The 16418-nt window shown below is 42.3% G+C and overlaps 1 protein-coding gene across 1 annotated transcript in view; it reads right to left on the bottom strand.

Moving 5' to 3' along the window:
- RNF128 (ring finger protein 128) overlaps nucleotides 1-16418 on the bottom strand; it is an 89594-nt gene that overhangs the window by 23450 nt on the left and 49726 nt on the right. Inside the window, exons 3-4 of the mRNA XM_088482799.1 lie at nucleotides 10051-10122; nucleotides 937-1019 (exon numbers count right to left, since the gene is read on the bottom strand). Of these exons, the coding sequence (XP_088338925.1) occupies nucleotides 937-1019; nucleotides 10051-10122 (155 nt within the window). The remainder of the gene's footprint in view (nucleotides 1-936; nucleotides 1020-10050; nucleotides 10123-16418) is intronic.

Consider the following 16418-nt stretch of genomic DNA (forward strand, 5'->3'; position numbering starts at 1 on the left):
GCCGCGGGGCATGCTGGGAGGGATCCGAACGGATCCCTCATAGCAGCGCGATGCAGTAGAAGCCCATAGGCTTCTATAGGGTAATGCCAGCAAAAGGTGGCGTTACCCTCCGCATCGGAGACCCGGCGGCCAGGTGATTGATACATATGGAAAATGCGGTAAACTGGGGTTTTACCGCATTTTCCGTTAGTGCATCCCGCCCCGGGAGTCTTAGGGAGCAGCAGAATAAGCTAGCACTGCCCAGGACATATACCGTATGTACATATTGGGCTCTATAGCAGCACATCCCTAACCACGAATGTTTTCCAGATCTCCTAGTTGGTGCACAGGTTATTTATTACTGACTAATACATGTTAAAAGATACGCAGGTGGTGCTAATTATTTCATTTGTGATACTGTAAAGAACATGCAGCACTAGTAAAACTCTATTACATTACTATTTCTATTGTGGTCATGGTGTGGGGTTTCCAGGCAATTAGAAACCCCCCTGCGTTTGCCTATGGTGAGGGGAATCTCCCCAATGTTTCATGGTGAATGTAATACTAGTACTGCCGGTCCCATTCCCCATCCTACCTTTGTGGTATCTCCCTCTCCAATGACAGAGGCTTGATCTAAGGTTTGATTCCAGCAGAGGCGTCTCCATGTGCCCTGGATGCTGCAGCAGAGGGAGGCATTGCTGGCCAGTGCAGTCATCCCTTCCCCACCTGGCCAATTCACAGGCCCCCATCTGGCCACACATGCTAAGACTACCCATTATTATATAACATACTCAGAGTATACAGACGTACTCTGACAGTTGGTAAGTATGCCCTTGATTGACACAGGGGGTCCCTGCCTATTTTGTCAGTCCCGGGCCCCACAATTTCTGATGGCAGCCCTGGTACATATGAGGCCAGGACCTAGCAAAAGTGCTTACTGTTAGCAGAAACACATACTTGCAGGTTAAAATGCGTACAACATCATTAGCTTTGTAGCTTTCAATACACACAGCACAGCTATCGCCATCCGGACCAAGCACCTGGGGAATAAACAGAGAAAACCATGAGTCAATTAGAGGACGATAGTATAACACAGATTAACAATGTTTTTTTACTGTATCATAAAATGTGTTGCTATGGAGATCAGTGTTCACCAAGTCCTTGTAGACTTGCATTATTTTCAAGCATTTAACATGTATTGTCAAAGTACTGTATAAAATAAAAATATTTAGAGCAATTTGACCAGCATAAACCAAATCAAATAATGTAAGATTTACACACGAACATTAGCTTACAGTACATTTCAGTCCGCAGTGTTCATAAGTGTTGTATTTTCCCAACCATTAACATAGTGTGAATGCTGATTAAGGGAATTGTAGCACATATCACAGAGTACCAATTTTTAGGATAGTCCCAATATTCAAAAAACAAAATCAAACACGCTGTGGACCATAGTTGGAAATGGGTATGACAAGTGAGGATCAGTAATTCATTTATGCAGATAAAGAAATGGCCACATATAGTGCAGATTTTCCAATCAGATGAGTTCTGTAAAAGATCTCTAGGCCAGAAATACTGTACTAAATATTTATTTATTTAAAAAAAAAACCCCTATGAATAAACACTGTTGTAATAGTATTAACAATAATTGAAAGGCAAGGATGGGCACGTGTCTCTAGGGCCAGACAACTACTGAACATTTTGGGCCATCATGCCTGTTGCGGCTTTGGGCCACCTTTATGAAACCACATGTGGCCCCTAGAGCAGAGGTTCCCAACCACGGTCCTCAAGGCACACTAACAGTCCTGGTTTTAAGGATAGCCATACTTGAGCACAGGTGTCTTAATTAGCACCTCAGTTATTTTGATTTAACAATCTGTGCTCAAGCATGGCTATCACTAAAAACTGGACTGTTAGGTGCCTTGAGAACCATTGCTTGGAAACACTGTCCTAAAGAGACCAAAATAAAAATGGATAATGATGGCCACCGTGAGATTCATTAACATAGTATTGGTCCTACAGGGTTCCAGTATTCTATGGGTGTACAGGGTGATCATTATTGCAGATACACACTACTTATCCAACTGAATTGTGCCCAGTGGTAATTCAATAAAAAGGGAGCCTTGTTGAGAGCAGGAGGCTCCGGCACAAGTTACACTGTATCCAATCAGATGTCTTCCCAGACAATGGTAGCCTCGTTGTCAGTAGGATGCTCCTGTCTAGGCATAGCCTAGTTAACCTTAGGTTGTGGAGGGTTTTTTTGTACTTAAAAACATATTTAAAAGAATAAAGTTATTTTTGCTATTGGTACTTGTTATTTACACAGACCGATCATCTCTGTTGGTGGAGCCTATTTATCAGGCATCGAGATGATACTCCCTGTTCTGCCATTGCCATTATCAGATATTACAAGAAGCCTTGGGGGGACACAACTATTTATTCTTGGAATAAAGCAATTTTTCCTAATGCTGTATGGTTTAACATTATTTTACATTACAAAAGGAAGGTGACTTGTCAATTATACACCACTACGACTCATCAGAACACTTGAACCACTGTTTTCCAGTTTCCTACATAAGTATCTTGAATGAGCAAGGCAGCGGGAGCGTGCATCATTGGTCGTTCACTGCATACACACTGAACGATAGATCATTGAATGATATAGTTAATAAAAATAGACTAGAGTGTGTATGCAGCTTTACTGACACAAACACTTACTGACACAAACACCACTTACTGACTTACAACAGTAATTATCACAGGCAACGGCACTCACTTTCTATTATTGTACCCTCCCTGGATGTCAGCAGGGAGGGCACCTCAGCTTCTCAGCAGGGGGAGGAGTGCTGTGAGACAGAGTGGTACCGGGCAGCTGTCCAATCAATGTGCTGAAAGTCAAGCTATATAGCAAGCCTCCATTATACAGCCCTGTCGGTGGGACCTGCTGGGCCCTATGTGGCCGCTTGTGTTGCCTAGCGGTAAATCTGCTGCTGAGCAGTCATGTTATGTTCAGTTCTACTAAGGAGTCAGCTGATGTATATTATACCCCTTTTACAACGACTGAAATATCCTGGGTTAATGCACGTTAACGCACATAATCCCGGGAATTTCGTCGGTGTGAACGGATCAACCCGGGTCCAGTGCAGGGTTGAGCGTGGGTTATTCCAGTGTCACCCTGCAATGTAAACGGCGCGGCAAGAATCTGATGAAAGACTCTCCTGGAGAAAAGTTCTGCAGGCTGGAGAAAACAGGTCTAGCTAGTCTTGAACAACAAGCAGCCCCTATGTGAATAGAGAGCTGTAAATCACTAGAGGGATCTGTTGCTGATGTTATACAGGAGGAAAGCAGTTTTCCTGCAGTGACTCACAGCTCTGCTCCCTCTAGAAAAGCCTTGTTGTTGTTGTTGTTTACAAGATACGGTCACAGATTCTTTCAGCAACAAAATATCATTGAAAAAAGGAACAAAAAAAAGTCTTAAATGAATTCAAATTATAAGAGGGCAAGCATTAGAGAGCTATAAATTATAGAACAAAAATAGAATGATATGATAGCAATAGATTGAAAACCATACAAATCTGAACATTAGCAAGTGCTCAATTACCCCAATACATCTGGATAACATGAAGAACTGTGTGAGTGATCAGCATGCTACACATGAGCAACATGCCTGCTTGCCAAGAGCCACTAGGGGGTGCGGGCCGCACTGGGCGACACCATCTGAGGTAGTGACACCAAAATAGCACAGAACAAACGCTGTACCGACTAATTGCTAGGATGGCCAATCTTCGTTAGATTATCCATTAGAAAACCTTGCCTCCTGACTAGGGCCTGTGTGCTTGGGGCCTATTAGTTATCGGGGGCCGTATGGTTCCCGATGATTAGGTTATCATCTCGCTGCAAGGGATACTTAAAGTATCCAACTTGCAGCGGGGGAAACTTGACATGGGAGCAATTCATCATTGCTTCAGTGCAGGGGGACAGCTGCTGATCCGAAAAGCAGTTGTCCCCTTGGTTAGTATCACAGCTACAGAAGTAGCTGTGTTACTTACCTCTTCCCTGTCGGCGCAGCTACATATGCGTGACCCGAGGTCACGCATGCGCACAACCGCGGGGGAAGTAGTGAGGAGACGTTTCCAATCACATCGCTGGATCCGCCAATCTGTTGGCAGATGTATGGGGTCCTTAACACATTTTAGAGATGGAGACAATTATTTCTATTGTGATACTGATCAGGTCTGTAAAACATGCATTCTAAAGCTGGCCACACATATGAAGATTATTTTTCCAACCAGATTACTAGCTGGCTGGTTGTTCCCATACATTATCAGATTCTCATTCCAAACAACAATTGACCATTTGCTCCCAAGCACTGGAAAACAGCCAAAAAATGGTCAGACAAGTTGGTCATGTCCATTTTTCAACCAACTTGTCTGAACTGTTTTTCTCCATTTTCCAGGGTTTTGGAGTAAACAGCCGATTGTCATTTTCTCCCACACATTACCATATTTCTAGTTGGCTGGTTAGAAGATAATCTTTAGGTGTGTGGCTGGTTTTAGGGGTCCCTGAGGACTGGAGTTGGGAAACACTGATCTAGGTAATGAACACCCTAATCACCAGCATAGTGCTCATAGCAGCAATGGTTTACAGCAATCTAACTAACATGGGAAAAACGGCTATAGGGTCCAAAAATGTGTAAAAGTGATGGAGATCAAAAGTCAGGCTGATTATAATAAGCATACCCTTAACACTTCAGCAATATTAATAAAACTTTTGTTGTGTGTTTTAGATGTAAAAAGGTTTGCATCATTTTCCCAGTGTTGTCACAGTTTCCCTTTTAAGATTTTTGAATTATAATGTTATACCAAGAAATATTTTGTATGTGTTTGTTTTCAAAACTGAGCAATTGGATCTTTAGGTCCATATTTATTTCTGCAGCAGGCAAATTAGGCCCATGTTCTGGCACTGCACACCTGCAATTTTAGACTGAATTGTTTTCAATCACCAATATACTGGTCATCAAGCGGTTAATCTAGGTGCACACACTTATCCAATTCTCATCTAATCTCCAATAAACCAGTTGATCTGACATTGGTAGAGTGTGTACACTCACGCAACCTCTGGTTTCATGTAATCCTGGTGGTCTGGTCTTGTCAAAAGATTTTTAAACCTGCTGTAAAATCAGGAGACCAGATCCCCAATCACTTGACTAATATAGATAAAGTCCGTCACGTGGACGAAACGCGTTGGAGCTTTTTTTTACCAAACACCAACACAGCATTTGACATTACCCCATTCTGGCCAGCTAACCAGCAAGGGGACTGAAGGAAAAAGCGGACGGTAGCGAACCGGAGCAAGCGGCAAGCAACCAACACCGCATCCAGTACGGGACAGAGCACAAGTGTTTTCTCCAACACTGAGCGCCGGAGTCACCAACGGATTTGAAGGCGCGTGCAGCGAGCTGAACCCCGTGTCTCAGGGAAAGGTAGGGACAGAAACCCGCAGCACTGCAATATAGCAGCGGGCACCCATCCGACCCTTAAAGAGCATAAACATCATTGCGATCATTTATACATTATTATTATTTCTATTTTTATTATTATTTGTATTTATTTTTAAATTTATTATTTTTATTTCATTTTCAGTTTGATTTTGTCTTTAATACATCATATTACTTTTACCTTATTTATTATTATTTCCTTTTATTTGAATGGTCTTGCAGATAAATAATACAAAATATATTAAGAATTTATTGTTTCATAAGCAATCACAGTTATATATCTATTTAATTTTGGACCAGCGCTTCTTATATTTTAAAAAAATTTAAATAGAAGTGTGTGTGTGTGTGTGTACTCTCCTGCGACTGCTTTGTCCAATTCTTTTCCCAATTTATCCGTCAAGCAGTGAGCTAGCCTGCCAAAGATTGGAAGTGTGTGTACGGTTACACAATCCTTTCATATGCAGATTGGAGATCAGCAGCAAAATTAGACTGTTGTGTATGCATAGATTGGGTTTTGTATCTGCGATCTGGATCTCCAGTAAGATTGTCTCAACAGCCTGGTCAGGTATTGGATCCCTAGAGGATTGGACATGTATGTACCCAGCTTTAGGGTTGTAGTCCTGAAATCTGTTCATATGGAGTTATTACCCAGTGTGAATATCAAAGCTGGGCCAATATCTGGAGAAATCCTGACATATCAGGAAGTTCAATGTGAAATTTAAATAGAAACGCACCATCATGAACAACTTAATTGTTAGGTGTAAAACATTTCTAGCCCTCCTACTATTAGGTCAGTATGGCAGTTTTCTACACTCGCTACACCAGGATTGCCAATCAGCAGTACATTTCCTGACAGTTAGTAAAAATAGGGAAAAGTGTACCTTGTTTTTTTTTACTAACTCCTACAGATTTGTTTTTTTCCTTTTTAAACTAAACAATTGATTTATTAATATGCAGTGACAATGCTATTTGTTTTATTGCCCATCACAGAGATAAAGTCACCTATCATAGCAATTTACCATTAAATATTTCCCTTGGCAATACTGGCCCAGACTGGTTAGGGTTAACATACGGATTCACTGGGCAGTATCGTGATATGCGCATGTGTGACCTGCCTACCCGGCTCATGCACGTGCAGTAGAGAGACCTGACTACTTATTTTTCATTTAAAAAAAAAATGCTTTAAAAAAAATATATATTTTGCATGGATATTCTGCCATTACCATCAGCCGGACCAGAATTTTATATGTTGGGCGTATGGATTGTACCATTCATTAAAGCCATGGTGGTAAAAATCAAAGGGGTGGGGGGTTTTACCTGGTAAGGTAGCAAATTGAGAAGCTATACTGGTCATCTAATGGGTTGGAAGACTGTACTAGCCACCTAGAAGTTTATGAAGCCATTTCTTTCCTTGTAATGGAGCGTACACACGGTCAGATTTGTCAGACTTGTCAGATTTGTCAGATGAACGACTTGAACAATTTGAACGATTTTACCAAAGTTTTGAACGATTTGAACGATTGAACGATTTTTGACTGCATTAAAATGAATGGAATCGTCCAAGTCTGACTGCAAACCCATCAGATGTCAGATATCGTTATCTGACAAACGGGAACGCGCATTGTTGATCGTCCATCGTTCAGGCATGTCAGATATGAACGATTTTCCTTCACATATGAACGACTGAACGATTTTTAAATCGTTATCGTTCATATCTGAAGGAAAAATCTGATCGTGTGTATGCACCATTAGGCTAGTTGGTGGCATGAGACAATTCAACCCACTGTAAAACATTCTATTTCGTGCCATGTACTATTTCAGCATTACCTCTACCACAATACCTGTTCTATTAAATGTCTCATAATGGGAGACCATTGAAAAAAAATATAACATTTTGCTTTAATTAAAAATAAAAAAAATGTCCAAATGTAATTTTAAAGTAGCTGAAGTACCCTGCGTTGCCTGGGTTTAAATTAAGTTATTAAGTTTTATTATGCAATGCTGTCCAAATCCATCCAGTGGAAGGCCCAGAACCGGCTCCCTGGGTCAAAGTTCTGCCCGGTGCACTCTGCCGTGAGGTCCGACCAGGACCCCAACCACTCCATTAGGCATTCTAGACCAATTGCCGCACCTCTGTCAAGTATTCATCTAAATCCATCCAGTGGAAGGCCCAGAACAGGCTCCCCGGGTCAAAGTTCTACTCAGCATACACCAACAGGTGGTCCGACCGGGACCCCAACCTCCCTAAAACCTGGCCAGGATCCAACTAGACCACCTCACATTGCATCCTAATTGGTGCAGGGGTGTCCGAATGCATAACCAGACATACAAATTACAAACCAATGAATTGTATATACAAGATTTGTCACTATGTGGTCTAATAGCTTAGATATTTGATACTAAATAACTATGTAAGATTTGGCAGCTTTACCTTGAGAGCTGTGGAAGATATTCGCCAACAAAACAAACTTCTTTTATAAATATATAAGTAGATGAAATATTTTTCCCCCTTTAATTCTCGGAGTACTGTGATAGAGAGGATCTTGAATTACAGGACCCGGAGTCTCCCTGCCCTGCCGGATGCTTTCCAACTCAGTGACATTCTTAGTTACAGCACAGCCAAAGCTAAAATCACCAATGACGTGGGTGTCTGTCGCTGTAAGCAGCAACACTCAGGGCAATTCTGAAGGATTATTTCCATAACAGGGAAGAGCAGGGGACACTAGCCATTTTGCTGCCTGAGGGTAAGTGATGAGGGCCAACAAAGTCCTTTTTTAAATTAAAAAAATTAGCCCTATATGTGGGAGATTTAAAGAAAAACACCCACATATACTAGAATTAACCCCAGCACACTGCACCAACTGAAATACATGGCATTAAAGCATGTCTTCTTCCTTCACTTAAGGTGCCCACACACATAGCGACATTTTAAACGATTTGGCCGATTTCGACGAATCGTGACGACGAATCGGGTAAAAAAAGTACAAATCGTGAGTTTATACTCACGAGCACGATGCCGATGCGCATCCCCGCTCGTCGTACATCGCATCTTCTGATCTGCCGTGCTGTAGGGCAGATTAGCCAATCTGGGATACAATGCATTGGCTGCAAGATAGATCTTTAGTCAGATTGGACATTTTTAAACTCCAAATCGTGATCACGACGGCAAGGGAGCTCCCGTGAAAGTTCATGAGGAAATTGGCCATAAAATCGTATCGTGAGGACATCGGTATGTGTGTGGGCACCTTTAGTGTCTGCCCTCAAATTGCAGGAGGAAGCAGACAATATTGTATCATATCAGTTGTTGTACACTTCCTCCTGCAATTAGTGTAGAGGTATTACATGTGCAGGGGTGCTGTGAGATGTATTATGATAGGAGGAAGCCAGCAGTGAAAGTCCAGGCCTCAGACACTGCCTGGTTTACGGCATAAAGGACCCACTTGCACTACATTCATCACAACACCTTGAACAGTATTCCTCTATATACAATGAGAACAAACATTATTACCACACTAGGGGGTACATTTACTAAAGTGAGAGTTTTTAGAAGTGGAGATGTTGCCCATAGCAACCAATCAGATTCTACTTAACATTTAAATAACACCTTCTAGAACATAGTAGCTAGAATCGGATTGGTTGCTATAGGCAACATTTCCACTTCCAAAAACATCATTAGTCCTAGTAAAGTCATGCCAATAGCTGTTTATGGAACAGATCGGTGCAGGGCTAGTTCTAGGGGTATTCGACCTGAGCGGTCACACAGGGGCGCCACCCATAGAGGGCGTCCCCTCCTCAACATCCTGATTTCAGCAGGACATTACTGTCCCGCTGTTCCACCCGTGAGCCGAAGTGGCCACTGGTGGTTAAATCGGGAGGTTGGGGACCACCCACTGCCGCAACGGTGCCAGACCCCAGAGACTCTGAATGGATGCTGCACGCATGCGCGTCGCATCCATTCAGTGATGGGAGAGGGCTGGGGGAAGCCCAGCTAGTGAGGATCTCCCCAGCCTGATGTCATTTGGAGGCGGACACTCCTCCTAATAACGTCACGCAGGGAGCATGGCCTATGGTAATTAGGCCACACCCCCATTTTCAGGCGCGCTGGAGGGGCCCGGCACAGGGTGCTCCGACCCTTGGAGCCAGCCCTGGATCAGTGTCATAGCCTGTATCCCATTCCACTGCACTAAAGCAGTTAAGTCACTTTAATTCACTGAATGGATGTAGTTTCTGGAGTGCACTGCGCAGGCTGCGAGTGCAGGGTTTGTGTGTTCCAGGAAGAACTTTTATGCAGAACAGGTGGTTAGAAATGGGATTATTGTGACCTACATTATAGCTGAAGGTCATATAATGCAGCGTCTACAAAATAAATATTTAAAATTTTAGTTTTCACATAAGATTCATGTTCTTGTAACATTTTAAAGGAGATCCTGACTGTTAGTACAAAACTTAATTGTAGAGAAACATGAGCATTAACCAAAGCATGATAACTTTTTTTTGTAAGATTCTAAATTAAAAAGGGAAAAAATAAAAAAGTTATGACTATTTCACAACTTTTACTTTGCCATCAATATTACCATATCTCCTTGTTTGATGGTGCGGAGCTGAAGCTGACCAATGACCTTCTTTGCTTCATCTTTTAACCGTTTCTGCAACAAAGATGTGAAGCAATTCATTAAATGTCTGAACACCGGGCACAGCCAGGACATGTCAGGCATGTTATTACAATTTGTTGAAGTATATTAGGCACAATCTAATTATAGACCTAGTACAAGTCTTTAGTCAAGGAAAGTCACATTGGAGATTCCGGTTACTATCTATACCAAGTTGTGTGGACCACTATAATCGTCTTGGTTAAACAGTTGTAGTCAGGCTTTCCATTACAGAACAAGAGGGTGCTACCACGGACCACCAAATTAATCAGACAATTAGTAATAAAGAAAATAGTCTTAATGAGGTGCACATATAAAATGCTTATTTAATTAGAATTATAAAACAACATTGTTGTGAACAATAAAATGTAATTCAATAAAAAATTGTTTTAGAAATGCCCCACATTACGGCACTCTCTTTTCTAGTACTTATTTTCTTTGTAGGAATCTTTCTAGTGTGCTTGAGTTATTGAAATAAGAAAAAAAGTTAATTTGGTTATTAGAGGCAAAAGACATGAAGGTGAAATAACAGCTTTGTTATGGTTTTAAAAACACAAGGGCTCTCTACTGAACAATGTACAGTTGTGTATATTCAGTAATCGACCCCAAATAACTACAGTGTTTAAATTTACAGTAATTTGTCCCCCCAGCATGCGGTCCTTTTGGTGACAGCAGCCACCTCTAACAAGTCTGGTTATTTGGGCAGTTGCATAGCGCTCCCATAATGTTGGAGACCTCTGCTAACCAACAAGCAACATTCCTCAATTACATATACAGTCCCCAAGTGAGACATTTACATAAGCATATAAGTAGCCCAAATGGGCACATCCAGATATGGCACATGTATACCCATTTACAGCAAGCATTCATAAGGACTATCCCACTATTACTACGACCAACATCCTGCCTACAGTGCATAGTGAGCTTTATCCCTAATTAAAGAGGTCTAGGTTGGTTTAGGATAGGAAACAATTCATGTGAGGGGAGTTTGCTGAGGAAGTGGCTGTACAGTAGTTCCATCTCCCTGATTTACTACCATATGCTAATTGCAAGTATCTATTCAACTAATGCGGGCTATTGTATAAGTGGAAACCTGTGCTGCCCATTCATGTTACAGCGGTAACAGTCATTATTATCATTTATTTATGTGGCGCAACAAATGTTCCGCAGCGCCTTACAAAGTACATAAACAAGTTGTAGACAAGCGACTTACAGAACAATACACTACAGGACCAGGACATGGATAATATATATTGCTGCATTAGTGACCATAACACCCAGATAAGCAACAGAGCATAAGCAACCAAGTGTTAGGTGCCCTAGTGGTGAGTAAGAAGTAGATGAAACTAAAGTAGGGAGAAGTACAAGAGGGTAGAGGGCCCTGCTCATAAGAGCTTACATTCCCATGCTAGGTGCAAGAGATACGTCAGTACCAGGCTTCCCTATCCCGCATGCACCACTCAATCACATGAAGCTTTTGCGTGCCCACGGTCAGGGTGGTTACATGCAATCTCATGGTCATCGCCCTGGTCACGCCAGGAAAGGACCTGTTTAGATGGAAAAACAGATTTGTCAGACTTCGGAAAGGACGGACAAACGCAAGGATGTGTAAACTCGCCATTTGCCTCCATAAACAGAGATCAGTGCGACTCAGTGGTGTGTAATGCTGGGCATACACTCTATAAATATCTGTCAGATATCTGTCCAATCTGTCTGGCGGGAAGGAAATTCTTGTCCGTTTTCTAGTGTTTGGGAGGAAATTTCTAATGTCATTGGCTCCCATACATTACCAGGTTTTCATTCCAACCAGCCAGATTGGACAGATAATTGTATAGTGTATGCCCAGCATAAGGAAAGGACTCAAGTTGGTCCGGGTGTTGCTTTGTTCGGGGACAATTTCTAATCTGATCAAAAGAAACATTTCAAGAACAACAATCTCCCTTGAGGACCTCTCTCACATTTGTAGAAACACCATAAACCTTTATTACATGAAGTAGCTATATTACTTTCTTCCATCATTAAACGTACAGTTTTTTTAAATGACTTGTATGACAGTAGTAGTATTGTGTATAGGTTATAGGGGGATGGAAGAGTGAAGCAGTAGTGTTATGATACCTCTTCACATTTGAGAGAGTATGGAATCAGGACCGTGGTGTGGCAATGTATTAGTGGGTGTGGCCATGGCTCAGTGGATGTGGCCACATCCACTTTGTGTACCATCCCCCTTATGCAACTGGACTTTTTTTTTTTTTTTTAAAAACACACAATTTTATGGTGTCACACACACACACACACACACACACACATACACACACACACACACACACACGGGGGAGACAACTGCCTCCAATTCCTGCAGTAAGGAAATACCTTTTAACGTGCCCCTGCAAATAGTTGAGAATATGATAACTAAACAATCCCCTCAACTGAGATAATTAGTGGGGCATTGATAATAGATTTTACAGTTGAAAGTCTAAAAGGGAATTGCAATAGTCAAAATTGATTAGCAGTGCATGAATTACGTTCACAGTTTGTAGCATTGATGCCTTGCAGTGCTGGGTCTATGGGGTTATGTTCCAACCAGAATACTACCTGTGTGGAGTTTCCATGTTCGCTGTGTGTTTTCTATGGGCGGTGATGTCCATGATTAAGCATTCTCTGCAAAATGCTGCATAATTGACTATGCCATATAGTATTATTATTAATGTTACGTCTGCGAAATTAATAATCTCAAACAGATACATTCATTAAAATGGGATTGGTTACATCTACTGTCAGAATTATGTGCTGACTGTCCTGCTCCAAGTATGGTGGTTCTTTTACAGTAGGTGCTACCAGTGGCAAACCCCTTAATACAGGCCCTTTCATAACTAGATCCCTAAGTCATAAAGAACATGAGAGAGTGGGGCAAACCATAAAATTACATATATATCCCTGTGTTTGCTGCAAGGGGAATCAGTATGATATACCGCCGGCCACATGGAGTGAAAATCCCGATCGTCTAAAGGCAAGTATTGCCTAACCATATTCTACCCCCTAACCCTCCCATAGGGGTGCCTAACCCTAACCTCTCCCCCAAGTGTCTAAGCCCAATTCCCCCCTCTGAGTGCCAAAATCTAACCCCCCCTTCCCCGCACCCTAAATCTAAGTCTAGGGGGGGGTGCCTAACCCTAACCTCCCCCCGGGGGGCCTATCCATACCTTCCCCTAGCCTAACCCTAACCTCCCGAGGGGGGGTGCCCAACCCCAAATCCCCCCTGGGAGCCCTTAACCTAACCCCCCCGCAGCTGTCTGCTCCTGGCGCCCGACTTATCTTCGATCGATAAGCCGGGTATCGGGCTCCCGGTGTAGGTCTAATGACAGGCGTCGGGATTTCGATGCCTTTCATTAGACACTTGCCGGGATTAGACAGTCGGGAAGCCGGCGGTTGGGATTACGTCCGTCAGATTCCCGACTGCTACCCCTGCAAGGTGCCTACACACTTTGAGATGTGCTCATGATCCAACGATGTGTCAGATTTCCCCTTGAACTCTCCCCAGCAGCTACCCAGCAGTCGTGGGTACGATTTGGTGTTAAAAACTGTCCAATGTGACAAACGATCTATCGTGCCGCCTAACTATTCCAGTGCATCGTGACTGAGATTGTCAGATCTGCCTTACAGCATGGCAGATCTGAAGATGCTATTACGACCAGCGGGTATGTGCATTGTGAGTGGAAACTCACAAGTTGGGGATATTTTACACCAATTGTCGTCACGATTCGTTGAAATCGGGCAAATCGTGTAAAAAAAAAAAAAATCGGCAAGTGTGTAGGCACCTTCAGAAAGACTGGGGGAGATGCATTTTCTAGAGCGTGGACAAGTGCCAATAGCAACCGATCAGCTTCTACCAGTCATTTTATAGAATGTCCAGATGTCCCCATACACCCAGCGTCTATACGCCATATGGCGTAATTGAGCTTTGAGAGATTTATCATACCATCTTTTTCATTACATTTTGCATGTTATTCGCAACAAAAAGCCGCTCAGTATACTAGAGACGCTGGGCTCAGACTTTCACCATACATAATACAAATTTTAGATGAAGCACAACGGAACTTGGCTTGAGAAAAAGCAGAAGCATCTTAGCACTTAGTACACAGATTCAGACTCATTCATACTCGCCTTCCAGTTTTATAGTTGTGAATAAGATGCACATTTTAAGCTAAAAAGACGCTTGGTGCGGCAGTCTCGCACAGGACCTAGCGCAATAAGAGGGGTCGTTTGGAGAGATTGAAGACGGTGTATGAGGACACATCTGTACTTGATAAATTCTAGCTAAAAGCTGACTGTTGCTATGGGAATTTTCTCCACTTTTTAGCAGGCTTGATACATCTCTCGCCAAGGTTGCCAGATCAGGTATGCTCATAGTTAAACAGAGTAGATCTGTGGCAACAACAAAATAATTTCATAAGATAATAGGCAAATATGACATTCACCAGATAAATCAGATATCGCTACAACGAATATAATCAATGTGTCTGTTTGCACAATGGCGTGTCTTATCAGTACAGTTGTTCCTGCAAGAGACCAATACTGCACGCACATTGCAAAATAAGTCAATCGGATCACATTGATGCTCCATTAAGTCACTTGGAGTGATAATATCTGTCTTCTGGATACACAACCCTGATTGAAACATGTTGAATGTTATAATAATTCATAATGCTGGTCTGTTGGAAATTCTTTGCAAAAACCATCTAGTCTTTTTTTCCCTAAGATGGTTATTTTTTAAGAATGTTTTTGCACGTCATAAATCAAACTCTCTACTCAGGACAGGGTCTACATACAGAGACAATAAAAAGCTATACCTACTGGCATTGTTTTATTTCTGGTTTGCTCATTCACCCCCCCAAAAAAAAAAAAAAAAAAATACAAAGATCACACACACACACACACACACACGTCCATATACATCTTACTTCCTTGTTGTTTAACGCGCCTTTCTAGTCCCGCCATGCCGAGGTGTGACTTATAGCACCAAGCGTCTTTTCATTCAACTTTTTACCTTCAGATGAGTCTTATTCGCAAAGCAATGCAAATATGCGGCATGCCTATATTCTGTGTGCGACTGCTAGTGAATCTGCATGTAAAATGCTACATCAGTGTTACAGCCGCTGACACTGTGACAGTAGTACATCACATGCAGATACACACAGAATATAAGCATGCTGCATATCATTTTAAACCAAACATTATCCTGTATATTAGTAGAATATTTGGTTTAGTATGTAAATTACCCAATACTCCGGGGGAGCACCACCAACCAAGGAACAAGAAGGGTTGTTTTCCCTTAGAATCTAAAATGTATGTTGGTTGATTTTTATTGTGATTATTCTCTCTCCTGTGCGGAGTCTTCTGTTTGTTTGTTTGCATATCATTTTAATCAGCAGAAGCTGCGTGTGCGTCCTATCATTTTGCGAATAAGACAAATTTGAAGGTATAAAGTCGCATGAAAAGACGCTGCTACAGAGTTGCACTGCACTCACGTGTTTAACGCAACTTGTAGCATACGCAGGTAAGATGTATGTGAACGTGTGTGCACTCTCCTGGAAGTTTCTCCAGGAGTGAGAACATAATGGAGAAATACAGAATGTGCAGTGAGGGAAACAGGAGCCCGGCAACCCCTAGGGAAGACCGACTGGACCGCAATGGCAGGAGTAGCTGGGGTATGAAGAGGGGATGCAGGGACAGCCAGACAAAGGCGCCAGCTTTCCTTGACAAAGTACCACCGCGTACAAAACGTGTTGGAGGAGCCGACGGGGACCAGAAGTTCGGGAGTAGGAAGTTACGTCAGTTGCCACCGGCAACGGCAGAGCAATCAGTCACAAGTGCCACACCAGGGAGAAGCTACAGTCAGGAGCCAGGAAAACAAGGTAGGACAGTTAAGGACAGCTAGCTTTAGCCCTCTGAACACACGTGTCTTCCGTGTATAGGCACCGGCAAACTCATGCCCGCACCGCAAAGGAAACCGCAACCCGGAACCCACATGGTCTTAAAAGACTATAAACATTGACATTTCTCAGCATATTTTGCAACTTGTCGTTTACATTGTTAGATTTATTTTATAGATAAACTCTTAATATGCAATATTTTATTAAACAATTAACATACACACCACAATCACAAGCGCTCCTATGTGCCTATTTTAGATCCTTGGTTGACCTGAAATTTGGAACCCTTATCTCACCCCAGGCTTGGGGGATCATTATACCAGACACGTAAAGCGATATACATGGTCCTCAAGCCTCATTACT

This window comes from Taudactylus pleione, unplaced genomic scaffold (genome assembly GCF_031769625.1).
Source record: "Taudactylus pleione unplaced genomic scaffold, aTauple2 ptg000296l, whole genome shotgun sequence".
NCBI lineage: Eukaryota > Metazoa > Chordata > Amphibia > Anura > Myobatrachidae > Taudactylus > Taudactylus pleione.